Source organism: Lathamus discolor, chromosome 6 (assembly GCF_037157495.1).
Source record: "Lathamus discolor isolate bLatDis1 chromosome 6, bLatDis1.hap1, whole genome shotgun sequence".
Lineage (NCBI taxonomy): Eukaryota > Metazoa > Chordata > Aves > Psittaciformes > Psittacidae > Lathamus > Lathamus discolor.
Window position 1 is genome coordinate 47,384,518 of NC_088889.1, and position 27,003 is coordinate 47,411,520.

Below are 27,003 nucleotides of genomic sequence, written 5' to 3' on the forward strand. Positions count from 1 at the left end.
CATCCATAAAAGCCTCAGGTTTCTTTCCTTTCCTTACACATTTGAAGTCCAAAAGAAAAGACCTCTAAGCTAAGTCATGAAATAAATAACAGACAATGTAAAAGTCAATATGAGAACTTGGTTAAATTTTAGACTCTAGTATTCAGGAACAATATAGATTACAAAACACACCCTAAATTCAGTCATATTAAATAACCCTGTCATTGTCTGATTCTTTGAAGAAAATATTTTGCACAACTTTTTCATTGGTGGTTTGTGCTTAAATTTCTCTCAGGTGACAGAAGAGCCACTTGATGAAGTAGACGAAGACTCTAATCTTTGGAACTCTTTTGATGAAGAGGAGGAGGATGAGGGCATGGTGTTTTTTGTTTTAGAGGAAAGTACAGGTTACATGGCACCTGCTCTCAGAGCACTGGCAGTTATTCATACTATCATCTCCTTTGTCTGTGTGATTGGATACTATTGCTTAAAGGCAAGTTCTGAATCTTATTTTTCTAATGTATTATTTGTTGAGGAACATTGTCAATGTACTTAAGTGATTTTTGAGCTAATACTGGAATACCTGTTTGTACCTAGTTGTCTTACAAATGCTCACTATTCAATATGCAGCTGTTTGTTTTCCTCATTTACTTAGTCTGGCAGAGGCTCAGTTAGCTTTCTTCATACTAGAGCATGTTTTGGATCTGTGGTTAAAACAGTGTTGCCGACATACCCACGTTTTGGTTATTGCTGAACAGTGCTTGCACAGTGTGAAAGCTTTCTCTTCTTTAGCCACTCTGTTCATCCTCCAGTGAGTACGCTGGGAGGACACAAAGGGGCTGGGAGTAGGGGTTTGACTTCCAGTGTCGCCGTTGGTCAGAAACTCTCTAGGCCTTGATTTGCCCGTGGAAGGTGTTGGTGTGATGTTTGGTCTTACATGGTATTATAAAGAGTATTTAATACTGTAGGTAGATATCGTGGTTTCTAAAGATATGTAAGCCATGACAAAGATGTCCACTATCATTTTCATAGGTCCCACTGGTTGTATTCAAGAGAGAAAAGGAGGTAGCTAGAAAGCTGGAATTTGACGGACTGTACATAACTGAACAACCATCTGAAGATGATATTAAAGGACAGTGGGATCGCCTAGTTATAAATACTCCGTATGTAATATTAAATTGTTATATGTAAGCTGCTTATAAATATAGCTCATAAAGCCACTGATCTAGAACTTTTGCTGTCCACCTGTTACTTAGTTCATCTAAAAGAAAGGCATTTTTTACCTTAGTTTCGATGCTACAGCAGTAGATTCTGATGTGAAATCCTGCATTATCTGTTTATTTAACAAATACCATCCTAGCATGTATATTCCACCTCCTTTTAATTTTTCTAGTTTGCAAGGATTGTGCACCTTCTCTTACAAGCTCTCTTCAAGACATTTCACATATTAGTCACTATTGAGAAAGCTTTAAGAAAATAACTTCCTTTTCAGTGACTCAATTTCACATTCATATTGTATAGCAGCATTCTCCTGTCTTTCTTTCCCACTTCTTTGTAACAAAATTTGTGTATGAAAAGAGAAATAACTAGTGGAAAATAGCAATCACAGAATTTGAATAGGTCTGACAGGAATTAGTCAGGTTGTATGCACTAGCAAATATGGTAGTAGTTATACACTGATTCTAGAAGACTCACCTGCTCTGTGAGTGAATGATCCAAGTAATAGGCATGAGAAACATCAGTAAGCTCCAGCATTCTGTAGAAGCAACACAGACAACTACAGCAAGTCAACTCTCTTCTCTTGAAATAATGCCTTATCTACAGGCTATTTACTCTTTCAAACAAATGGAATCACGTTTTGGTACTAGTATACCTAGGCTTAGATTACAGTCTTTCCCTAGTAACTGGGTGACTGGAGAGCTTTGCTTCATTTCCAACTTGTTTCTTTAGCGATTGACGGCAAGCTATCTAGACATCCGTTAAGTTTATTCTCAGCAAAACCAAGCATGAATTAATGAGTTATATTGTCAGCTTATCCCAAAAAGACATGCTGTACAGCTTGTTCTCCACTAATCAGACTAATTCTTCCTTCTTATGTGAACTGACTTGAGGTTCAGTGCACATATTGTACCATCAGGATAACAACTGCTGGACAGTGCCTGGTACAGTGTATATGCTGAAATGTGCTTTCCAGAGCTGAATAAAAGAAGTAATTAAAAAGGCAAAAGAGGTATCCTGATAAATGCAGCACCATTAGATGTTTTTGGTAAAAAGAGGTATCCTGATAAATGCAGCACCATTAGATGTTTTTGGTAAGAGAGATAGACGCAAGCTGGCTGCATTAGAGACATGTTTTGCTTAAAAGCCAGAGAAACGAAGGAAGGAAATAAAATAACACAGATCATTGTACCAGGAAATACCATCTGAGTCACTGGAACCATTTGCCTTTATCTGGAGCAGCTTCATTCAGAAGTGAACTTTTTTATCCTTCTGCATATTTGCTAACCTCAGTGTTACATCTAGGAAGTAAGGAGAGAAAAACTTTAAATTTTGTAGTGTTTCCTCCTAATTGGTGTTCTTCAAAACTGACATAATATACAGTAAGACTGTCAGAATGAGGAATTCCTGGGAACTGCTGTTCATAAGCCAGTTTAAGCAAAATGTTTTTTATTATCACGTTAAAGATCAGGGAAATGTCACTGACAAGAGAGAACACTATCTTTGTTCTTGCAGTTCAAAGCTGATGTATTTCCTAGCGCTGTTACTGTTAGCTCTACCTTGTCTTGTTCTGGGACTTCAGCTCCAGTAATGACAATATGATACACCTGAGATTACCACTAACCCAGTGTTTGCCAAATGATGTTTGCAATTTTATGGGGCTATTTATTTATTTATTTTAATTTTACTTTATTGGCAAACTATCTACTGGTTCCCAGGAGTTCAGCCTCTATTTGAAATGTAATCCAGCGAATTTAAAAGTTATTTATGCTACAAGACTTATTTTCTTCTGAAAATCATTGTCCATATTGACTGTATTGCTAGAAGCAATTATGTGTTTATTTAGGAGATGAATGATACTACACTGACTACCTTGCTATTATGGAGCTGTTAGGCTCACTAGGTGATAATATTTAGCCTACTGTCCTTTTGTAGCCAGTTGTGTTTATGGATGGGAAAAAGAAAAGGAGACGTTAGGGGGAAGGATGATATTGCAGTAAATGATAACTAGTAACAGCTGTTGTCCGTGTAAAAAGAAATTGTAATTTGAAGCACAGTGTGTAGTGAATGAAATTGTACCAGAATCTGCAGTGATCAGGGACATAGTGTTTTCTCTTTTTTTTTTTTTTTTGGGGGGGGGGGGTTGTTTTTCCTCTAACAAGTTAAATATCTTGAAATATCTTTGCCTGTGCAGGTCCTTTCCTAATAATTACTGGGACAAATTTGTAAAACGGAAGGTAGGCTTTTTATATTTCTATTACGTTAATCATGGCGATAATCTACTATTCACTTAGCTCAAATATCTATGTGTAATATACTCCTGTACACATATATATACAAATAATTGAGAACTGAAATTTGTTTTATGGAAGTCATTGTGGTGGCAAATGTCTCAGTGAACAGGCAGCTGCAGCGTAGGTGGTAGGAGGGAGGAAGACAGAAGGCTGTGGTTTCCTTCCTAGACTCAGGCATTCAAAATAACTTTGTGCTGTCAATCAGCCACACAGGTCTAATTTAAAGTCATTGTCATCTTTAGGATACAAAGCCTCCTCATCCCCCTAAAATAAGAAAAACATGCCAGCTTAAATGATGGCAAATTATATATAAGCTTTCAGATAATAGCCTTTAATGCTTCTATTTTTCTTGTGTATGCTCCCCTGCCTGGCTTCCCTGGAGTTCTGCCTGTTCTAGTAGTTAATTGTGAAAGACTTTTTTTTTTTTTTTTTTAATTATTTAATTTCTGACAACTGCTGGCTTAAAGCGGGGTGAATGTCACTGAGGACTTTCCCTAAGCAAAAGCTTCTCTTATTCCCTTTTTAGGTTATTAACAAATATGGAGACTTATATGGAGCAGAGCGCATCGCAGAACTTCTGGGTTTGGAAAAAAGTGCCCTTGACTTCAGTCCAGTGGAAGAGAGCGAACCAGAAGAGGCATCTCTTGTGTCCTGGTACAATTTCTGAACTTTGCAGACACATGTGTTGGCACAACTTCACTGTCAAAGATTTAAACCAGATTTTATATTGAAACTGTAGTGATGTTTTCCTTGGCATGGAAAATTCAAATGGAGAAGTCTTCCTAGTGTGTAATTATAATAAAAAAGCTTTTTTTGTTGTTTGTTTGTTCTAAAACATGTGTATGCTTACTGTTAGAAAAGTTAGAAAAAAATCATTAATATGATGCTGACTGATACAGTCGGCCACTCTTTTAGTTTAAACAATAATCAGTGTGGCATTTAAAAGCTCCTTAGGTGTTACAACGGAGTTAGTTTATAAATCAAAGGACTGGAAAAGTATTGATAAAAAAAAAGTCTATATGCGAGGTATCTAGAAAAAAAGGTAGAGATATTTTCCTTAACGAATCCATGAGTGAAGATCAGAATTTGAAAGTATCAAAGACCCAAATGAATTAGGCTTCTGCAAGAGTTTGATTTCCTCGATACTTAAGGCACACAAGAATAAAGATTTCCATTTGCATGCCATCTAATGGCTAATAAAATATTTAGAATCGTGCAGAAGGCATTACCTTTTCTCTTGGTCATTCTGGCAACATTTTACACTAGACAGAACACCTCTTAAAACAAATCGGGTTCCACATTTCACTACTTTTAACACGTTTTAATTTTTGTAAGTGGAATACTGCAGTATTGCTCTACTGAAATTGTTCCAGCAGTTTTAGTGGTTTAGAAACTGTGTATGGGCGCTCTCTGAAAAATGAAGGGCCTACATCACTCACAAGATAACAGCTAATGTATACCACTACCTTCAGCAAACAAATGTGACATGCTAAGCCCAGTTTGTTGTTTATCCCTATAGAATTCAATACTTAATTTTAACATTGATGCATATCTAAACCTTTGTATTTCCTAGGTTAAGCTCCATTGATACAAAGTACCACATTTGGAAGCTCGGAGTTGTTTTCACTGATAATGTGAGTATGCTTTGATTTACTCTAAACATGATTGTGTCTTCCACCATCTGCTTTTATTTTAAACAAACATACACAAATAATACTGCATTACAGAGCCATTTTAAAATAGTGGGGTTTGTGTTGTAGCAAACTGCTTTAATTTATGCTAGAATTTTCTTTTTGATTCAAATGGGTATTAAGCACTTCCTCACCATTAATACAGTGTCACCATTCTGGAAGTTAATTGTACATTCATTTAATTTCATAGAAATCAATCTAGCAACCAAAGGTGTCTTTTCTAAATCAAGCAGCATCTATAGGATTCTTATTCTTGAATCATCTGTTTGCTGTGGTTGGTTAATTTTTTTTCTTTCATACCTTCTCCTTTGGAAGGACCACACTTATATTAAAATCCCCATTTTACATGAACCCTTTTCTTGCATCCTCTTCAACAATCCAAAACAAACAATAAGGCCAAGGTGAATCAAGAAAAGATGTATAAATTCATTGTGCACTAAAAGCACACTGAGCCATTGTCCTTCAGTAAAAGCTTTCACATCAAAGAGGCTTCAGGTTCACTGCTTGTTAAAAGAATAAGCTGTATTACGTGCTTTAGGTTTTCTGGGTGTCCTGGTTGATGTGGTCCTGAGACTTAAGAGTACAGTGTTTTATGAGTAATGCAATGCATTTTCTCTCCTCCAGAATCAGTATTAAAAATTAAAGTTCTGTATAACAAGCTCCCCAACCAAAACAGTTTCAAGGTAGGGGATTTTGATGTTAATAACATATATACTGAAGACTGCATTTAAATATGAAAAGACAGAGGTCTCAGCAATAAACACAGTGGAGATGGTAAGAGACAGAGTAAGACTGGGTTTGAACATGTAAAATAGAGGTATTACATTCAGACTGTGATTCAAATCAGAATGAAAATACTGCTTTCTTTCATAAACTGAGTGACTAAAAGCAATATTATGCATCCAGTAATGCACATTAGCACCTGCTAACATTCTACTGCTTTTCACCTTCTCTGCAGTCATTTCTATACTTAGCTTGGTACACGACTATGTCTATCCTTGGGCACTACAACAACTTCTTCTTTGCTGCTCATCTGCTGGATATCGCTATGGGTTTCAAGACATTGCGTACCATTTTGTCTTCAGTTACTCACAATGGCAAACAGGTTGGTGCTACATGCAAAAGTCTGAAAATGAATGTGTTTGGTAACAGTACTGGAAAAAAAAACAATTGTGGTAACTAGGAAATACTGGAATTTAATCCATATTGATCATGATTGGATTAAAGAATCCATCCCATTATGTCCTGTGCAGCACACCTAATACATGTTAAATCCTATGAAATTATAATAATCTATACCCCCCAGAGTGCTGATAGCTAAAGAAGTTTTGTACACAATAGAGAAATGCATCATTTTAGAAAAATAGAATAATATGAATTAGTGTCTCCCCAGCTCCTTCTCTGTGCTCAGTGATGAACTAAATAGTGATAACTAATAAGAATTCACAATCTCTCCTTAGCTACAGCAATAATAATGATCTGGGCACTGAGATTTCAATACTTAGCTACTAAGAATGTGCTTGCAGGTGGGGGCTTTCTGCACTGTGGAATATATTTATATGTCACTTCATCATGCAAAAATCAGATTTTCTTTCAGCAGAAATGGAACAATGGAAGTTTCTTCCCTTATCAGGAAAGCAGTTTCTAAAACAGTGCATTTTTTGGGAGGGTTTTCTCTCCTCTTTTTTTCTCCAGGATGGCCAAAAGTAATATTATTTTTAATGTAGTGATTTATATATTTGCTTTATGAATAAATGTAACACTCAAAACCTGGCATAACTGACAAAACTGTTTCAAGACAGCATTTAGTTACATTCTGAACAAGGTAAGATTAGTTTTTCTAATCCTGTTGCTTTTCTTGCTAGCAGATATGAACACTGAAAGCTGCAGATTTTTCAGTTGAAATGTTCACAGTGGGAGCATACTGACAGATCTGCAGAAAGAGATAAACTGAGTTGTTCAATAACATTTCTTTTAAAGGAGTAGTAGTAATTGTTGTATTTTTAAAAGATGTAGCCTTCATTAACTCCTCTCCAGAGCTGCATCTCCTAATGCTGCATCATCTAACTTCAACAATAATCTAGTCTTATTAACTGCAACACTTTTTCACCCAAGAGTTTTATTTGCTTAAATTACTTACTCTTTGGTTATCTAGTTTATTGATGGCTTAGCTAACCAGCTTTGGAATAGAAAATAGATGATGCATAATGTAAGTCCCAGTTAAAATTCTTTATTACTTACTTATCAAATTAACTGAAGTTAGTTTCTTTTTCAAGTTAGTAGAATTTAACTTTTAAAGTAAATAGTGGAAATATTGCTTCAGTGATACACAGTTTTTATGCATATAGTTCAGAGAGATGGAAACAACTTCAATTTCTTGATACAAAATCCCTTTGATTTTCATGTGAGAGCAGGGTAAAGTAACACGCCTCCAAGCAACAGGGAGACCCCAAAGCTATTGTAACTCCTGTCTTTAGTTTCCTTATTGGGAAAGGTACAATATGATACATTTTCAATACTTAAGGCAATAACTGAGCTAGCGTATCTCTTCTGACAGAATGAAATTGAAACTAACATTGTCATATGTCCATACACAGCTTGTGCTTACTGTAGGACTCCTCGCTGTAGTAGTGTATCTTTACACTGTTGTGGCATTCAACTTCTTCCGCAAATTCTACAACAAAAGTGAAGATGAAGATGAACCAGACATGAAATGTGATGACATGATGACGGTAACTAAAATATTACTGGCATGCTTCAAATTTCATCCTGAATTTTCAAATGGATACTTAAGAGAAAATGATAAGCAAGCAGGGATGCCTCTGATGTTAAATTCATTGGTCTGTTCTTCTAAATTCAGCAGTAGATAGGTGACACTTAAAACCATAGGAAGATATTCTGGATTTTTGTCTATATTCTGTGGTCTATGATTTGCTGCAACACCTCTACATTTGAAGATGGCAAATCCTTGAAGTACATGGGAGAAATTTCATGACAAACTGGTCAACTCTGCAAAAAGAAGCTGTGTTGTACAGCACAAATAAACCCAGTTTGTTCTTAATGTTTGCAAGTGTGCAAGCTCTTCCTATTCTTATTTCAGTTATATAAAGTATATGATGTTATTAGCACTAATTATAAAAGCCTGCTCCAAACCACTTACAACTAGTAATTTAGTCAAGAAATAAGAAGTCAAGGGTGAGTAGAGAAGGGAGAAATTAAAAGTTATTATTACCAGTGATAATATAATGCTACTAATTTCCCTTCTGGCTACCACCTGTTACCACAATGTTATTTATGTCGTATTCAGAGATATTCTACAGATACATACTACAGTTTGAAGAGGTTTTGATTTTCTTACTGTCAACAGAAAACAGAATAAATTAGGTATTAAAAATGTAATATTCAGAGTTAGAGGACAGCTAATTTCTTCCATGGAAAAGTCAATCTCTGCCCTGTGTTACAAGCCAAAGATAGAATAAAGCCCCTCAGAACAGAGGTGTGTCACGGACTTCACAAAATGATCTTCCCTATTCTTGGGCTTTCTTTCAAGCACTGAGTGCTAAGTCAGATGTGCAAATGCCAGAAATAATGAAAAATTCCCAATCAGTATTATTTATCTGGGCCCTCTCCAACTTGGATACAATCATCTGGTCATTAAATAAATGTAGGAGTATTTGGAATAATGAAACTTTATTACATCTATATTACATTTTAAACCACTCTACCAACTGAGGTAAATAAATTCCAAGTTATGTTTTAAAAATATGATTAAACTAGTAACAGCATCTTACATCAACAGTAAAGTTGCATTATAAAAATGGATGTACACTTCTGTTTAGTGTTTGCTTAAAAAAAATCAGATTTGTGAGGTTTTGTGCTGATTATTTAACACCAGCATTGATTTCTAATGTGACTTCAGAACACTGGCTGGGCTTAAAGATTTCTGTTGCTTTTAACCCACAGTGTGACTAAAGGCGGTTTACAAGATTCTGTAGCTGACTTATACATGTGGAATGATATTATGTGTTCTTTTTTACTGTAAATTGTGAAAAGAATCAGCAGAGCAGGCTCATTTTTCAATAAGGAAACAAAAGTTGTGTGGTTCGTTTGATACGCTGGATGGAAGGGATGCCATCCAGAAGGACCTCGACATGCTTGTAAGGTGGTCTGATGCCAACCTCATGAAGTTTAACCATGACAAGTGCAAGGTCCTACACCTGGGTTGGAGCAATCCCAGGCACAGCTACAGGGTGGGCAGAGAAGAGATTCAGAGCAGCCCTGTGGAGAAGGACTTGGGGGTGTTGGTCGATGAGAAAATAAACATGAGCCAGCTTCAGTGTGCGCTCGCAGCCCAGAAAGCCAACCGTATCCTGGGCTGCATCAAAAGGAGCGTGACCAGCAGGTCGAAGGAGGTGATCCTGCCCCTCTACTCTGCTCTTGTGAGACCTCACCTGGAGTATTGTGTGCAGTTCTGGTGCCCTCAACATAAAAAGGACATGGAACTGTTGGAACAAGTCCAGAGGAGGGCCACGAGGATGATCAGGGGACTGGAGCACCTCCCATATGGAGACAGGCTGAGAAAGTTGAGGCTGTTCAGCCTGGAGAAGAGAAGGCTGCGTGGAGACCTCATAGCAGCCTTCCAGTATCTGAAGGGGGGTTATAGGGATGCTGGGAAGGGACTCTTCATTAGGGACTGTAGTGACAGGACAAGGGGTAATGGGTTAAAACTTAAACAGGGGAAGTTTAGATTGGATATAAGGAAGAAATTCTTTACTGTGAGGGTGGTGAGGCACTGGAATGGGTTGCCCAGGGAGGTTGTGAGTGCTCCATCCCTGGTGGTGTTCAAGGCCAGGTTGGACGAAGACTGGTGTGGGATGGTTTAGTGTGAGGTGTCCCTGCCCATGGCAGGGGGGTTGGAACTAGATGATCTTGAGGTCCTTTCCAACCCTAACTATTCTATGATTCACAGTAAATGTATCTGTAATTTTCTTCTTTTTTTTAGTGTTACCTGTTCCACATGTATGTGGGCGTAAGGGCTGGTGGTGGCATTGGAGACGAAATTGAGGATCCCGCAGGAGACCCTTATGAAATGTATCGAATTGTCTTTGACATCACATTTTTCTTCTTTGTCATTGTCATCCTACTGGCCATTATTCAAGGTACTGTCCCTTACCTTAATAGAGACTGTTGGAATTTAGTTTACTTAAGTTCTGCAATGTATTTAAACCATATTTGTGTTTGAGGTAAATTTATCAGTATATTGCTGTAAGGAGTTACGTCTGAGCTGATAAAATCATTAATTCTGAAAGTAATAATTTTTTACTTAATCCATAAATAATTCATTGTCCCAGGTTCTACAAAACGACAAAGCACAAGAAACATAACTCAACTGGGTTACGGTGTTTATGAACACTGTGACAGCTACCCAGAAGTGATGCAGCTTGTGCAGGATCACTGTTCTTCCATTGGTAATAACCATTAAAACTTGGAGAGCCTTGCTGTAGGCACTCTTCACACCTTTAGCTTGAAACCACCATAGCTGGCTGGGGAATGGAGACTTTTCCCTTGAAAAAGGGAAAGGACATGGAGAAAGTCAACACGGCCACATACCCATTTCCTCCTTTCTTTAGAGGACAATTTGTGGTTTTAATTGGTTTGAAGCTGTGGTTTACAGAGAATGAGACCTTCCTTCAATGACTTTGGTATGCAACATTCATTGTATAACCTGACCTAACGCTGTTCAGAAGAAACACCAGTTTATGGCAATCTGGTGGCAAAGAAAACTGTAATACATCTATACTGAGAAAAAATTAGGAATGTCACAGTTCCAAAATGATCCAACTCTATTCTTAGCATGTTGGAAGTAGCAGAATGCTGCTCCAAACTGGCTGTGGGGGGCCTGTGGGAGCAAAGTTGTCTTTGTGCAAGAAAAGCTGAGAGACAAGAGTTCCAAGAGAAGGAGAATGAAAATTAAATTCTTTCACAGGAACAAAAGAGATGAGGTTATGGAAGCTTAAACTGACCAAAATATAAAATCAGAAAAGCCTTTTCACTCTGAATATTGTACTTCTATGTAAGAGAAATTGTCACTGCTAGGAGCGTTGCGTAAACACTTCAAATGTCTGGAAATTGGTAATTGTACCTTGAACTTTTCAACCTAGACATAAGTGCGCTAAACTCCAAAGACAATGGAGGATATCTGGTAAATGTTACTTGAAATATGAAAATTGCCAACTGCTGAAGTGTTGCTACTTTTCTATTTTAAATAGGTCTGATCATTGATGCTTTTGGTGAATTAAGAGACCAGCAGGAACAAGTGAGAGAAGACATGGAGGTATGAGGACACACTCTACGTTTTTCATTATTCTTACTCATTTAGATTGTAAGTAGTTAAAATAGTGTCTCTGAGATAAAATTGATTTGTAACCACAACTTGTGTTTCTAGACCAAATGTTTTATTTGTGGAATCGGCAACGACTATTTTGACACAACCCCACATGGCTTTGAAACACATACTTTGCAGGAACACAACTTGGCAAACTATCTGTAAGTATATTTTACTACTGGAATTACAATAAAGTGACCTTTCAGCTCCAGAGAAATTTAGATGCACACATTGCTGACAAAAAGACAGAACTCTGTAGAACTGGGGAGTATCTCCATTCTTTCCTGATCTCCCCTCCTCTACTCCACACCTATGATTACATTCGACATGCTCATCTTATATAAGAGCTGCCTTAGTGGAATGACACCTGAAGGCACATTAACTCCTCATTCCTCTCAAAGGAAATCCAGGTATGTGGAATGATAGGGAACAACAGTTTAGTAATTTGGGTTAGTTTGGAAGTTTTGACTGTGACTACTGGGGGCTTGGTAACGTTGATGAGACCACTGAAAATAGATTCAATTTGACAGAAAGAAAACCCAAACAAAAGCATTTTGAGAAGATTCCTGAAAGATAAGCTACAAAACAGTGTAAAATTCTACCCTATAGCTCTTTAGTGATAGTGCAACTTTCTGAAACATCTAAGCAATCAGGAGTTGTATCTGTTTAGACTATTGCCCAATCTCCTAACACAGTGATCTTCTACTTTCATTAGTAAATACAGAGCAGATCAAAGAGGATATTTAAAAAGTTAAGTTGGTGGCATTAGACATGCAACAATGCTAATTACATGAGCATTGTGCCAGCAGAACTAAAGGAGCTGAACTGGTGGTATCTTATAGACGTCTGGCTTTGGAAGGCTGCATCTGAACTCTTTAAATTAAAAAATAATAGAACCTACTTGAGCCTCCTAGCATGGAAGCTGCATTACTCCTTGTATAGCAGCTGACACTGCAAAAATCAATGTGCATTACTTTTGTGAGGCAAATTTCCATTAACATCCATAGTTTTACCAGCCAACAACCTCCAAGCTTTTCTTACTATATTGAAATGCTTAATTAGTACATGGGAACCTGCAATTCACAGTAAATTAGAAATGGCCATTTCCTTAATATTATATATAGTGGACAATCTTTTTAACCAGGTTGCCCTTTAATTATACAAATGCTAGTCAGTGTACATTCCTTTCTTTACAATGAAAGCACATACCAAGTTTAACTAACTCGGAAGGCACGGCATGAAAAGTGGCCAGCCACGAGTTTTGTAACACAGAAACAGAGCATTGTTAGTACGCTGTAGCCTTCCTAATTAATTGAAGCTTTCTACATTTGAGTAAGCACATGGATCTGAGATAGCCAGGTTCAGCTTATGAGCTGCATGGCATCAGTGTTTGGAAATCTTGGTGCATCTGAGGATTTGCCACACTTCTAAACTTCTTGCATAGTAGCCAACTTCTTCCAAAGTGATGGTGGAACATATGTGTATAGGAGTTGGCATATGCCTAATTCAGGTATTGCTCCTAGCACTGAGATGAAGAAAATGCTAAACCTAATTTTTCCACTTCTATATACTTTATATCTTTAGCACTTTTATAGGGGATGTGCTGGAGGATAGAATTTTCTCCTTTAGCATAAGCAATATCATTTCTTCACTGATAGGCATAATCTCCTTCACATACCCCACGCTAAGAAAGGTTAGGCAGAGGTGTCTTCTGCATTAATACCTGCTTTCTTTATGTGCTTCTTTCAGATTCTTTTTAATGTACCTCATTAACAAGGATGAAACTGAGCATACTGGCCAGGTGAGTAGAAATTACCCTGTAGCTTGTAGCAGCCTTGTAGCTCAGTACCACCAGGTGGAACTGATGTACCACCAGGGAGTGGGGATGATGCCACCCTCCCTCATTGTTTTCTGCAAGTGAAATAAAAAGGGTTAAAAAAAAAAAAAAAGAGGGTAGAGAGGAAGGCTGCAGCCCTGTGCTATTCTACCCAGCACTGTGGTAGCACTGACCCAGACCTGGGTCAGAACTCTACTAGTTACCTTACTGTCACCTTACTGTCATCTTATCTATCTCTGAAATGAAAGCCTGAAATATACCAGTTGTAATTTATCCCAAAAAGATTAAGTAGCTAAGTTACTATATTTATAGTCTAAATCAATATATACGTATATATAGATAGGTACGTGGATGTGTGCATGTGTGTTCAGTGTTGTTAGGCCCTAAGTGTAAATAAGAGATAATTAAATCCTATTTATTTTCTTATTTATCTCAGATGAGAAGCTGTTATGTAAACACTGCAAATGAACCGTACACTTCAATGTTTTCCAAGCAAACTAAACCACATTCTGTCTATACAAATTGTGTGCCGGTTTGCTCTGATATAGCTCAGACTGATTAATTTATACGAATGCAGTTTTTTTCTAACAGGGCTTAAATTTCAGTAGTACTGAATCAAGAGAAGTGCAGAACAATACTTTTACAAACATTCTTGATATACAAGTTTTGAGTTTTAATGTCTTCACAGTTCTACTCCATGGTCATAGGCATAGTACCTTGTTACTGTCAAACAGCACTAACTGCAGCAAGTCTGTTAAAACAAATACTCTCTATCTTTTTCAGGAGTCATTTGTGTGGAAGATGTACCAAGAAAGATGTTGGGATTTTTTCCCAGCAGGGGACTGCTTCCGGAAACAGTATGAGGATCAACTTGGCTAATACCACAAAACAAATTATTTATTCATTAACTGTTAAGATCCAAGATACAAAAAAAACCCACCTTCTTTTCTTTTCATGATGTAATTTCACATCTTGTCTTTACTTTAAATGTCTTTAAACTTCAAGACACACATAAAATGTGATACTATTTCATAGGCTTTTTGTACCTACCACATATGAAACAGGTCTTTTGTTGGAATTTTCACTGAGAGAAAGCTGTGCTGGGTTAAGCCTTCCAGTTCAAACGTGATCTGAAAATATAGCAATTTTTTAACCATGTCATTAACCTAATGCTTTGGCAGTGCAGTTGAAAGGGCTACAAGGTGTCTTAATTGCATATTTGACATTTAAGAACTTGAACACCAGAGGCCATGCCTCAGAAAAAAATACTTCTTTTAACTAACTGCTGTCCATTTATTCCCCCACCCAGTATTTGCTAGTGAATGTATTTTAAGATACAGCTTGAAAAGCTTTAAGTAGTTAAAAAGAAAACATTTTCAAACACTTTGTCAACCTTGAAACATTAAGTGCCTTAAAACCTCTGTAGACATAGCTATGCAAACTTTTTATTTATGTTAGTGTTCTAGGTGAACAGATCCATTAACTGTATTGCTTTTCTGTCTTTCTGTATGAAACTGCACTTAAAGTTTGTTTATACACTACCTTCAATGACAGCTTATTAAATGCTGCTGTTAAAAGACACACTGTATCACAATGAATACAATTTAAATCTTAGGCCAAAATAAAACAATGATCAATGGTCACCTGCAAGTAGAAGCTGCTAGGATTATGCATTTTTTTTTTCCTTCCAATAAAAAGTGCCCACTGCAATAAAGTATTATGAACCAAATACTATGTTTGCTATTGTCTTTCTCATTTCCCTACAATATGAAGATGTGAAGTGAGGATGGTGACTATAAACACATGTATTCATTCATCATTCATAGTTTTATTTTTAAGGACTACATAGAGCAAGTACAAGCTGAAATAACTGTTCTCTTGGATATACTGTAGCCTGTATCTTTAGCAAATCCTAATTTCATCACAAATTTTAGACCCTTCTAAGAATATTAGACAATTTTCAATCACATCGAGATTAATTTTGGTTGCACAGAATTTAAGGTACCAGCAAAGAAAGCTGGACCTTTGGCAGACTGAAAAAAAAAAAAAAGTGAAACATAAAGGAAATAACAAGGAGTTCAAAGAAGATTCAACTTTCTACTTAATGTTTGCTATATTCAGTTATTCACAGAAGAAAATCTGAGCTTCAGGAAATCATGCTGTCCAGCCACTCTTCAAGCTCTTCCTCAGTAACAGTTTTAGATGTACTTTGCTGTTGCTTTGATGCTGGACTCTTCTCTTCAGGCATATCTAGTTTTAAAGGGTCTAAAAAGCGAAAAGAACACACTTTAAAATCCGTAAGCAATTCCATACCAGCTCTTCATCCCAGATCATTTTGCTTTTTAATGTACAACTGACTCTATTTAAACAAAATCTCTCTTTCCTGAAGAATCACAAGTCAAGAAACAGTAGCAACAGTAAAAGACATGAGACAGCTTAATAAGCTCAACCACAGCAATGTGGCTTCCATCTGCTTCAAGGCAGACAGGGCTTGGTTTGCAGCAGACAGTAAGTGCTCTCCCTACTGCAATTTGTTGGCAATCCATCACTGCAGAGGTTACTTTAATGTAGAAGAGCAGGAGACCACAACAGCAGATTGCCTTGCACAATTATTACAGCACATGTTACAGTATGAGTCCATATTCTGATGGCATTGTTTTCTTAATGATTTAAGCTGTGCTTTGGAGTGGGAAGCATGACCTACCACTGAAATAAAAGAGCACTTCAAGACTGTCTTCAGTAACAAGGCTTGCTATATTGCTTGTGGTGACATCCTACATGTTCAGCCATCTTGGACTTAATTTTAAGATAGCAAGAATATCACACACAAAAAATCAAAGATGCTAAAGATTCTTTTAAAGCATGGTGGACTGGGGATGAGTAGTAAGCCACCTCCATCAAAACAAACAGCAGTGTAGCTTCAAACAATGCAAACAAAAGAAAGGGGTTGCTGATGTTTCTGAAATTGTAATTTTTGCATATGTTTTGTTTCCATACTAAACAATTCTATAAAATTGATGCTAGTACAGTTTGAAAAGAGCATTTATAACAAGCTATCAGAAATAGCTGTCAATTCTGTATGCTATCAGCTCAGTGAACTAAGGGCCGATAATGTTACATGAAAGCTTTACCATCCTCTCACTAAAATTCTCTAGTAGTGCTTTATTTTTGGGTGGTTTTTTTTGGTTTGTTTTTTTTTTTTTTATTTTTAATTTTAAATTTTGCTGATTCACAATACCAATGCTGCTCTGCAGAAGGAACTTCTTTAGTGGAGAGAGAAAATTCAAAAGAAACAAATGTGTCTGAACACATCCTCAGGTAAATGCAGTGTGACAGAGATGATGACAGCAGTACTTTGACTGGCCAATCACAAATTCGAAACATCACCAAAACAGAGAGCAATGGAAATTAAATAAGGGCATGCTGAGGAGAAAAGATATCTTACTGTTTTCTTTACAATCCATTTTCAACATTTTCTCAGTCGATATGTTGTAGGATAATGCTTCTGACACAAGACTGTTTTCTTTATCAATGGGGGCATCTAGATTCAGGAGAAGATCTAGTTCTTCATCCAAATGGTCAGTCTCTTGCTTTGATAGTGGATGACCCCTCTTGAAGGGTTCTGCAGTTGTCCTAGGACCATTTTTACTTCCAGGCTCTGGTGGAGCATCAGAATTGCCAGTGGCATGGGACACCAACACTGTTTCACTTTGAGCTGGAGCCTGTCGGAACAGAAGCTCTCTCTTCTTGCCATCTTTGATAATTTTAGATTTCATCTGTGGGAGCTCTTCAGGTGTTGATGCCTAAGAGTACAAGAAAGTACTTGATGATACTTTCACCAAAGCAACTACAAACTCTTTTTATCACTTATATCAGAATATGAGATTGTATGCTAAACTAGCAACTTCTATAGTGTCACAAATAAATACTTGCTTCCTGGAGAGTTACTCTTTAATACTTCTCTACTGAAATCCTATTGATACTCAGAATTTGGCTAGAAATATTATCCCATGTTAGGCCTTCCCTCCAAAATTCCAGTCTTGAAAGCAAACCATACTACAGGCTGCTGAAAATCATTTAGCAAAAGTTACAGGTTATAGCTGTATATTTTTAAAAATGAAACCAAATTACAAAACATTATCACATAGTGAAACAAGAAGTGGCAAGTCATTATTTAACCATGGAACACAGATTCTGCTTTTATCAGGATGTCCTGGCATTAGTAACACTGCGCTGTATCTGATGACCACATCACCACTCAGAATGCCAAGACAAAAAGATAAATGTCATAACACACACTTTATAACCCTGACAAAAGTCAAAGACAATGACTAGAACTCTTAAGAAGAAAACTGTATTTGAAAGTAGCATTTACTTGCAGATTCCCTTAGACATCACATCTGCAGATTTATTTGAGCTCCCTTAAGAAAAAGCACTGTTGTGTCAGTCACAGAAGCATTTCATGTAACTACAAACAGAAGCAAAATTTATTCTGTAAGGGTCACCTTGCGTGAGCAGATGGGTTTGGTTTTTTTTAATAGGAATTTTATTTTAATATTGAAGTGTTGTTGGTTCTCTGTCCTGGGTTCAGCAGTAGCAGTCATTTTTCTCCTTCTTAGTAGCTGGTGCAGTGCTGTGGTTTTGACTTTCAGCCTGGGAACAGCCCTAGGCACAGCCCTGGGCACACCAATGTTTTTAGCTGTTGCTCAGTAATGTTTACTCTGACCAAGGACTTTCTGAGTCTCATGCTCTGCCAGGGAGGAGGGGAAGCTGGGAGGAAGCAGAGACAGGACACCTCACCCAAACTAGCCAAAGAGGTATTCCATACCACAGCACGTCATGCCCACTATATAAACTGGGAGTAGTTACCCAGAAAGGCTAGATCACTGCTTGGGTCGAGCTGGGTATTGGTCAGCCCATGGTGAGCAGTTGTATTCTCTTCCCTTGTTATTTCCCTTATCATTATTATTATTGGTGGCAGCAGCAGTGGTTTGTGTTATACCTTAGTTACTGGGCTGTTCTTATCTCAGCCTGTGGGAGTTACATGCTTTTGATTCTCCTCCCCACCCCTCTGGGAGTGGAGGCATGAAGGCGGGGAGTGAATGAGCGGCTGTGTGGTTCTGGGTTGCTGGCTGGGCTTAAACCATGACATTCTCTTATTTTTTCCTCACAGCCTGAAGAAACTTTTTCTCCTAATATCGCTGCCCATTTTTTTCCACCAGAGCATAAATGACATTTTCTTCACCTGTTTGATTGACAGTTCTAACTACTCTAAGACAGATGTAAGTTTGATTCATGGAACAAACACGTATGTTGATATTAGCTGTGTAGAAGTGTAAATCACAAATAATTATGAGGAAAGAATATGAAAGCACTTTCAAAGTGTTGGTGCAAGCTTTTAACAGCTGCTAACAAAGGAAGCAAATAAAAAACCAGTGCAAATATTCCATGCCAAGCACTCCAATACCTGGCTTCAAATCTAATGTGCTGCACAGCAACACATTTTGTTTACAGAAAGCATAAGTGCTGATAGAAGAGTAGCCTGCATTACCTGCCATGTGACATGCCAGTCTCAATAAATGTACTTACTTATAAAATGCATTGTACTTACGTTTGAAGACCAAGTTTAAAGTAATCATTCTTGCACAGATTGTTTCACTTAAAATATTTGCTTTTTCTTGTGAAAATTCGCAGTATTACCTGCACAAGTTCAGCAGCTACATTCAACCTCAGATGTAGAGGTAATTCCTGAAGGGCCTGGGCCAAAGACTGGCAGTCAACAGAAAGTGCCGATAACTGAAATATAATTCAACACATAGTATGGCTGTATTGAAATAAAAATGAACTAATAATGACTTAAATCATAGTTTTAAATGACACACGTACAAGCAGTTTGGCTAAATTACCATATAAACAGCTACAGTGAAAATAATCACTTAAAGGTTTGGAAACAAGGTATATATGGAATGCTCTTTGGGCAATGCCTTCAAAATCCAAAGCAGGAAATAGTTCTGCAAGTTGACAATGATATAGGAGGCTTTTCCAGCTGAAACATCTTTTAATCTGTGATGCTTGCTATACAATGGGAATTGCCATTCTTTAATTGAGTTGCTATTTTCTAAGCAATCAAACCATGTTGCTTTATGTAGCTCTACTGGTCTTACTGCCTAAACAAAATGGCCCTTTTTGTACTTCCCCATCTCTTAAAATATTTCAATGCTTGAAAAAGCAACCAACTATAGCTACATACACTTCTAAAATGGTGTTCAAGACAGATACTCTAATGCTGCCTAGTTTTGTAAAAGCTGGAAATGCTACTTACTAACATGACAGATACTGAAGTTACTTGTTCTGTTGGCCCTTTTCTTTTTTGGCTGTAAAGGATTAAAAACAAATATACAGAAAATGGACCAGAAATATTTGAGGCTTTTAAAAGACGCCTTGGACTTTGGTAAGCTTAAACAGATTTCAATCTCACATACAGCAGAACATTCTGAGCACATTAACTATTAATGAAAAAGATCATTTGATATCCATTACATGTTTTAAAATCTGAAAATAAAATGCTCAAGTTCAGTCCATACTTTTATTTTTATGGAAGCAAAGAAGCTGCTACCAAATCTAAAGAGACAAAAACCTGTCCCTCTCAACACGGTATAGACTAACACAGACATTCAGACTTCCAAATACTCATAAATTAATAGAGAGTGTTTTGTGTCATATCCTAAGAGATTTGTCAAAGGAGTTCACACTGCTCCTTCCCAAAGCCAGTCAACAGGATGGCTTCTGACACCTGTACGCACAGCAAGAATGAACATCAAAGACACAGTATGTTCTCATAGCATATTTACAAAGCTAAAAAATGAAACAATGCAGTTGGTTTAACATTTCTTGTATGCAATTCTGGTTCTGGTATCCAGTACTGGAGTAAAAGGTCCAAACAACCTAACTATCTGATGGTTAGAATTTTTCTTCTTTACTAACAACTTTATTTCACAGTGGATATGTTACCACAATCAAAAATGATTCACTAGTACAAGTAACCTCAAAAACGCTTTAACAAGCAATTCTTGTTGCCCAACAATGACCTTGAATTTCAGGAAAAAAACACCAGTTCTTTTGACAGATACTGAAGATAAAGTATGGTTTCTACATATTTGCAAAGGACAAGGATACTGTATGAAATCCAGTAACATAAAAAGAGTGTAAATAGTCAAGTATCATTGAATAACATTTAAGTCCATTTGGGAAGAGCTAAGTATACTTGCCAAAAGATTAATGTGAATGAACATTGTGAGTGAAGGTGGAAATGGAGACAGAGAAGAGTAGGAAAGGCTGAGGATGAAGGTAAAGAAGAATTCTGTGAAATAACATAATGGAAGAAGGAATTCAATATCCAATTCACTAGAAGTGATGCTTCAATAAAAACAAAACAAATAAGAAATAAACCCTAAAGGGATCAAAGCAGCATTTAACAAATCATAAATGCTTCATGGCACATGTAATTACTTGTTCAAGAAAATAAGCAGGGGCACATTTTGTTGCTGTAACTGTCATCTTCTACTGAAAAATACAAATTACTATTACCTGATCCAGTTTTCATGGAAAAGAAAGATGGGGCAGAAAAAAAAAAGGGGATAACAGGCTGATGAACAGAGACAATGTGAAAAAATAGTGTTATGAAATCATTCGTGCCAGGATTCTGATCTAACATTGGAAGTCAAATGAAGGGTAATTGTGACTAGTGCAGTAAACTCTTTCAAACTGGTGCAAGAACAGTGAAAGAAAGGAAACAGTTTGAAACAATTAATTTGGATGGGGCAGGATCAGTAATACCAATTTGGTAGGGAAAGAGGCAAAAGAATGTGCTCACCACAGCACACTTCACAATGAGCCAGAGTGTGAGAACAGCTCCAGAACTGCGCAGTCTCATTAGTGGCAGCCAGAAGAACATTGTGAAAACCATAGACAATGTGCAACTTCACTCTGCTCAGAACGGCATTAGCCATTCAGAAATGAATTTATGAGTTCAAATCACCTAAATGCTCTAATGTAAAGCCTATGAGGAAATCATGAAGAAATTAATATTCTGGACACTGACATCCTGCATAGGAGGAGCAGGAAGAACTAGGAAGAAAAGAAACAGTCATTGAAAGACTGCATCCCACTGAACAAACATACGATGGTTTAAAAAACTGCACTTGGATTTATTTCCTGATTTTAATTTGACTTTGTGACTTTAATGTACCTTTAAATGTCACTTCCTAGGCAATAATTATTGTTAATATTTTAGGAAATAAATAGCAAACACTCAAACACAGTTTTGCAGCAATTTTAAGAAAAGCTTGGAAGACAAAAGCGTTTATCTTGCAATAATTTAGGTGATTTACATGAGGAAGGCAGCTGAAGAAATTAAGACACTTCCCCGTATCCTGATATAGAAAACAGCTGACTCTCTTGCTTTGTCCCTTTTTATTCCAGCATAAATAATCCGCATCCAAATAATCTAAAATCTAGTTGGACCCATAGTAATTTTGGAGATTAAGCTGCAACCATGAACTGTTAATTTGAAAGAACTAGAAGCTTCATAATCAAATATGACTATATTCATAGGTAATTTTTCTAAACATTTTCTCTTTAATACCGCTGAAAAAGGCAGGCTGACTTGATACATCAGTAAAGCAAAGTGAGTTTCTTACTCTCCCTTCACTGTATGGATTTGCTTCTTTTCCTCCAACGTTACTCAAAAACCTTGCCTGCTGCTTTGGTTAGTCTCCAATAGGAAACAAATAATAAATGAATAAATAAGGACAAGACCCAAGAGACTCCAGCATCAGAGGCAAATTAATAAAAATATACAGATTAAAGAGCGCTATTACTGTATTAAACTATTGGTTGCTGAAAGCACAACTGCCTAGGTATTCTGTGCCAGGCGCCTATCCATACGAACTCATTTGAATGATAATTCTGTTACCTGCTTATGGCACGTGCTTTCTCTATCCCATTCCTTCTCATCAGCAAATCGGAATTGTGAAAGGAAATCTCCTACAGAAAATAAATAAAACACATTTTTTTTTTTAATAACAAGGTCTCTCCAAAGTTCCCAAACTTACAGAAGTAAATTCAATCAATGTCTCGTCTTCAACAAATTGGCATATAATTTTCATGCTGCATGCATTCACAGTATTAAGATTCTTTAAGCCAAAGTCCTATAGAAAGATCTTTTCAACTCTTATTTGCAAAACAGTACTGAAAGGTTCAATAAGTTCAAAACTGAATGAGGAGATGCTAGATGTCATGTCAACAAGCAAGATTTTAATTGAAAAGTCCAATCTGGCAACAGACTAGGAACACGTACAGTATTCACAAAGTGCATGCTTTAAGAACATCTTTGAAAGTGCTGTAGACAGATTTTCACTTATGGACATGCAGATCTCTTTTAAAATTGATAAAAAATGTCCTAAAAATCAGTCTGTACACACCAAGTAAAGACTTCTTGTTTGATAGCTAAATTCTCCAGACTCTCTCTTTCTTGAACTTGTCCCTACTCAGGCATGTCACCAAAAAAAAGGCACTGAACCCTGAACTCCAGCTCATTTGCACAAAGGACTGAATTAAAAGACACCTTAGATAGGGCCAGCTAAGATACACTTATAATCTTAGTTATAGGATCTCCTAACCTCTTACCACATTCCTCCAAGCCAGTAGGAACTTTATTTTACTATAGGGGAGCTTGGGCTATTATCTGGTTTAGATGCAATATTTCAATTGCAGTACCATGACAGGTTGCAAAAGACAGTCCTATAAATTTATGCACTGAAAAAATGGACAAAAATTCTAGGAACTCAAAAAAGATAGTAAGGTCTGTGACAGACAAAACATGAAAGATCAGTGTTGTGAGATAATGGCTAAAGATTGAGAGTAACAGAAGCAAAGATGGCGCTGATACAGAGTATGGGACATATACCTTCGTACACTATGCAGTTTAAGAACAAACAGGTGTTTCAGGAGTTCTACTGGAAAAAAACAAAATAAAAATAACAACAAAAAAAACCCTGCTGAATTATTGCTTGAAGGAGATGAAATTTTATCCTGAGAATTGCAGCTCACCTATGAATCAGTAGGATTTAGCCCAGCAGTTAGCTGAGAAACAACAGCTCATTTTTTCCCAAGTTCTAACAGAGAATGAATGTGCTAGAGGGAGTTTTCAATGACATTAGCAACAACTGAGCATCTAACTTCCATTTGGCTAACATCGAATTGCCATTCATAACTTCAGCAATTCCTGAATCATGCCCTTAATCCTGCATACGGAATCTGAACACGTAATGTGCTGTCCCCAAAATTGGCTTCTTTTCCACTGTTTGCCTGTCCCAAAACTTGACCAGAATTCAGCCTTTCAACAATGTTACTCAATGGTGCAACCATCAGCCAGCTTCTGTTTTGCAAACAGAATGAATAAGCAGCAAAAAGGCACAGAGATTTCCACATTTCTTTGCCAAACAATAAAAGAAGGGAAAGTAACTATTCCCCAGCTGGCATGTAAAATTTATTGTCCATGGCTTTTTCTATATCTGAAGTGCTTTTCTAATTCATTGCATTTTATGTATGCTCATGAGGTATGCAGTGTACTTGTATACTAAACACACTGTGTACCTGGCATGTCCATCACTGTCACCTTAAAAACCATTCCAGAAAAAGTTCTCAGTTGAGTATTTATATAGATATTTATGACCATTACCATGTCCAGCTTGAATCTGCATCTCCCTGTTTTCATTAGGTTTAGCCAACATTAGCCAGCATTAATGGGTTGACATACAACCCTGCCTGGTCAGCAAGGCTTTGGTTTACATTCAATACGTACAGATATTACTATTTTGAAAATAACCAGTATCAAACAGTACAAGTGCAAATAATTTAAGTTAATCACTGAAATTAACAATTAGATATGCAAGAAGACACCTAATTTTACAAATATTTAGTTCATATAATTCACAAACACCATGTTCCATGATGGCTAGGTATGCTTAGCAGTACAGAAAAATAAGATCCTGTCTTTATGTATCTATCTGAAGATGCAAAGACTTAACTTGAGCACTCACAGTTGACTCACTGCTGACAAAAGTGCCTCCCTCTTCATTGCACACAGCACAAGAAGAAATAAATCCCTCTGTTTTAGAATATCTAGAATACTGCTAATAAGTAATAACTAAGGGTGAAATTAAAGAAATTCATTCTTCAGTCTCACGACTTTGAAATGGGTATGAAAATGTGGAAATTAATTTCTATTTTAACAGCTCATATTTTAAAGGCTCAATTTAGATACATATATAAAGAAGTTTTATTGAAAAATAATTAAACCAAGTGATCCTCAAAGTCTTCATACTATCAGAACAAAGGCATAAGTATTTTCTTCTGATATCCCCAAGACTCCTTCAGTTCTTTCTCATGCTGAGTCACAGGGAAAATAAAGTTTCCTCTGTTCTCGCAAAGAAGTAAAATTTAACTGAAGAATTAGTTAAATGCTCTCAGTATCTGAGAATGACCAGATCTAAAGCAACTAAACAAACCTATTTTATCAGGAAAATCCACTGGGATCAAGAACTGGTTTATGAATCTCCACACTCAAAAAGTTGGTAATAACAGACCCTCAATTTGATATTGCTGAATTAAAGGGTATTACTTAAATGTAGTTTAACTGGACTTTTTAAGTAAATTAACAAAGCATGCCTTTCAAATGGAAAAGCAATAACTACAATTCACAGTAGCACATTTAATGCAAATTAGGTTAATGAGAATGTTGGTCTAACCAATTATCTTTTCACAAATTCCTCTACCCTGAAAATAACTTCCTTTTATGCCATGAATACTAATCACATCTTGCAGTGATTACTGTTCCTTCCAACGTAAGAAAATACTGTGAATAGCTTTTGTTAGTTACAAATATCACTTGGCCTTCAAATACAAAGCAGCTAAAAAGAATGCATTTAAGTAAACCTCACACATTGTCTTCAGTAACATTCATAGTAAGCCTTAATATTGTTTATTGTGTAAAATGTAACTTTATTATGAAAGAACAGCAGATCTAAACCACCACGCTTTCCTAGCATTTCAATTTATTTTAAAGCTCAATTGATTTAAACAGAACACATTTCATAGTCTCAGTAGCAGAATTATCTCTTCATTTAAATATTCACTAGATAGCAGAATCAAACAAATCTTACTTGTAATTTAATAAAATCTTCTAATCTGTGAAATGATGAGTCTAAGAGTTGAAAATTTTTAAGAAAAACTGATTTCAGTAGAAAAACTTACATATCAGTGGAATCATTTTGTTCATCTTAACTCTCTAATTCATTAAAAACAAAAGACATAAAACATTACTGGAGACAGACAAGAAATATTCCGTATTCAGAAATTTTTCAAATTAGAGGGAGGGATCAATGTAAGAGGCTCCTTCTAAGACTACTGTGATTGTAAAGAAGCACTGCAAGGGCAAACATAAGACTCAAAACCAATTTTTTCAATCAGAATTTTGAATTCCCCTAAATAAGCACCAATGATTTTGATAAATTTATTTGGGGTTTTCCAGCCTTCATTCACCTCTCATTGATTATACTTTGGGAATTCAATCCTCTGTCTTCAAATGTGTTTAGTCAGCTAAACAAAATGCAGTAAATTTAAGACAGCATTATGCAGCTGAACCAAATAAACCACAGCAGAAAACTACAACTTTGCTACATCTGGGAAATTAATAACAAGACGTAAAATATCTCAAAGAGCACCCTCTACCACACTAGTCAAAGTTCTTCCGGAGCGACTAAATTGATAATATCCTCTCAAAGGAAGTCCACCTTCAGAATAGATTTTAAGCAACTTTGCAAGTTTAACTTGCAAGAGATCCTTTTTTCTCTATATTGATCCCCAATTCATCGCTAATGATATAATATCAAAATAAGCTACCTGCCTGCTCCACCAGTCTTCTTCATCGGTTGCAATAATGCAGGAGGAAGTAGATGTTATTTTAAGGTGAAAAAAAAAAGAACCAGATCATCCAGTCTAACACTTTTCTGCAGGAAAAAACAACGAATTGCAGAATTTAGGCATGAATGAAGCTTGAAATCTGATCCAACATCAAGGGTTCATAAAAGATTGATCAACTTCTCTTGAGAAATTGGAGGAAGATAAGCAGTGTATTCTTTCCCTTTTAATAGCGCAAGACTTCATGCAGAAGGTCCAACAGAAGAGAAAAATCTACAGATATTAGAAAAGCTGGGCAACTACTAAGTCATGAATTTTGAGCTAACTTATGAGCACAAAAACTAAAGCTTACCAGTCTTTGGGATTAATTAGGTATGAATCTTTCTCAAGCTAGAAGAAAAAGCATGAGGAAGAACTCTCATCCATCCATCCATGCTGTGGCCTGCTCAACTAGACTTTAAAAACAGCACACAAAGAGCGAGAACCACAGACTAGGCAATTTGGAACATCATCAGAATGAAAAGATTTCCTTGTTCTTACACAGTAGTTACACAGTTCTTACACAGTGTTTCTACACAGTGCGATTTTCATATATATATTATAGATATATTTATAATT

At 36.6% G+C, this 27,003-nt stretch overlaps 2 protein-coding genes across 3 annotated transcripts in view; one reads left to right on the plus strand and one right to left on the minus strand.

Moving 5' to 3' along the window:
- Positions 1–15,123, plus strand: part of RYR3 (ryanodine receptor 3) — a 184,503-nt gene extending 169,380 nt beyond the window's left edge. The window contains exons 96-107 of the mRNA XM_065685792.1: positions 275–472; positions 1,012–1,142; positions 3,392–3,434; positions 4,018–4,145; positions 5,065–5,125; positions 6,141–6,287; positions 7,780–7,914; positions 10,185–10,341; positions 11,452–11,516; positions 11,628–11,728; positions 13,317–13,368; positions 14,188–15,123. Of these exons, the coding sequence (XP_065541864.1) occupies positions 275–472; positions 1,012–1,142; positions 3,392–3,434; positions 4,018–4,145; positions 5,065–5,125; positions 6,141–6,287; positions 7,780–7,914; positions 10,185–10,341; positions 11,452–11,516; positions 11,628–11,728; positions 13,317–13,368; positions 14,188–14,283 (1,314 nt within the window). The 3' untranslated portion in view covers positions 14,284–15,123. The remainder of the gene's footprint in view (positions 1–274; positions 473–1,011; positions 1,143–3,391; positions 3,435–4,017; positions 4,146–5,064; positions 5,126–6,140; positions 6,288–7,779; positions 7,915–10,184; positions 10,342–11,451; positions 11,517–11,627; positions 11,729–13,316; positions 13,369–14,187) is intronic.
- An 89-nt stretch (positions 15,124–15,212) lies between these two features.
- AVEN (apoptosis and caspase activation inhibitor) overlaps positions 15,213–27,003 on the minus strand; it is a 98,568-nt gene continuing 86,777 nt past the window's right edge. The window contains exons 3-6 of one of the 2 annotated variants that reach the window (XM_065686638.1): positions 22,379–22,449; positions 19,105–19,200; positions 16,850–17,207; positions 15,213–15,669 (exon numbers count right to left, since the gene is read on the minus strand). In XM_065686638.1, coding sequence (XP_065542710.1) covers positions 15,551–15,669; positions 16,850–17,207; positions 19,105–19,200; positions 22,379–22,449 — 644 coding nt within the window. In that variant the 3' untranslated portion in view covers positions 15,213–15,550. The remainder of the gene's footprint in view (positions 15,670–16,849; positions 17,208–19,104; positions 19,201–22,378; positions 22,450–27,003) is intronic. The other variant, XM_065686639.1, reaches the window with a different exon arrangement.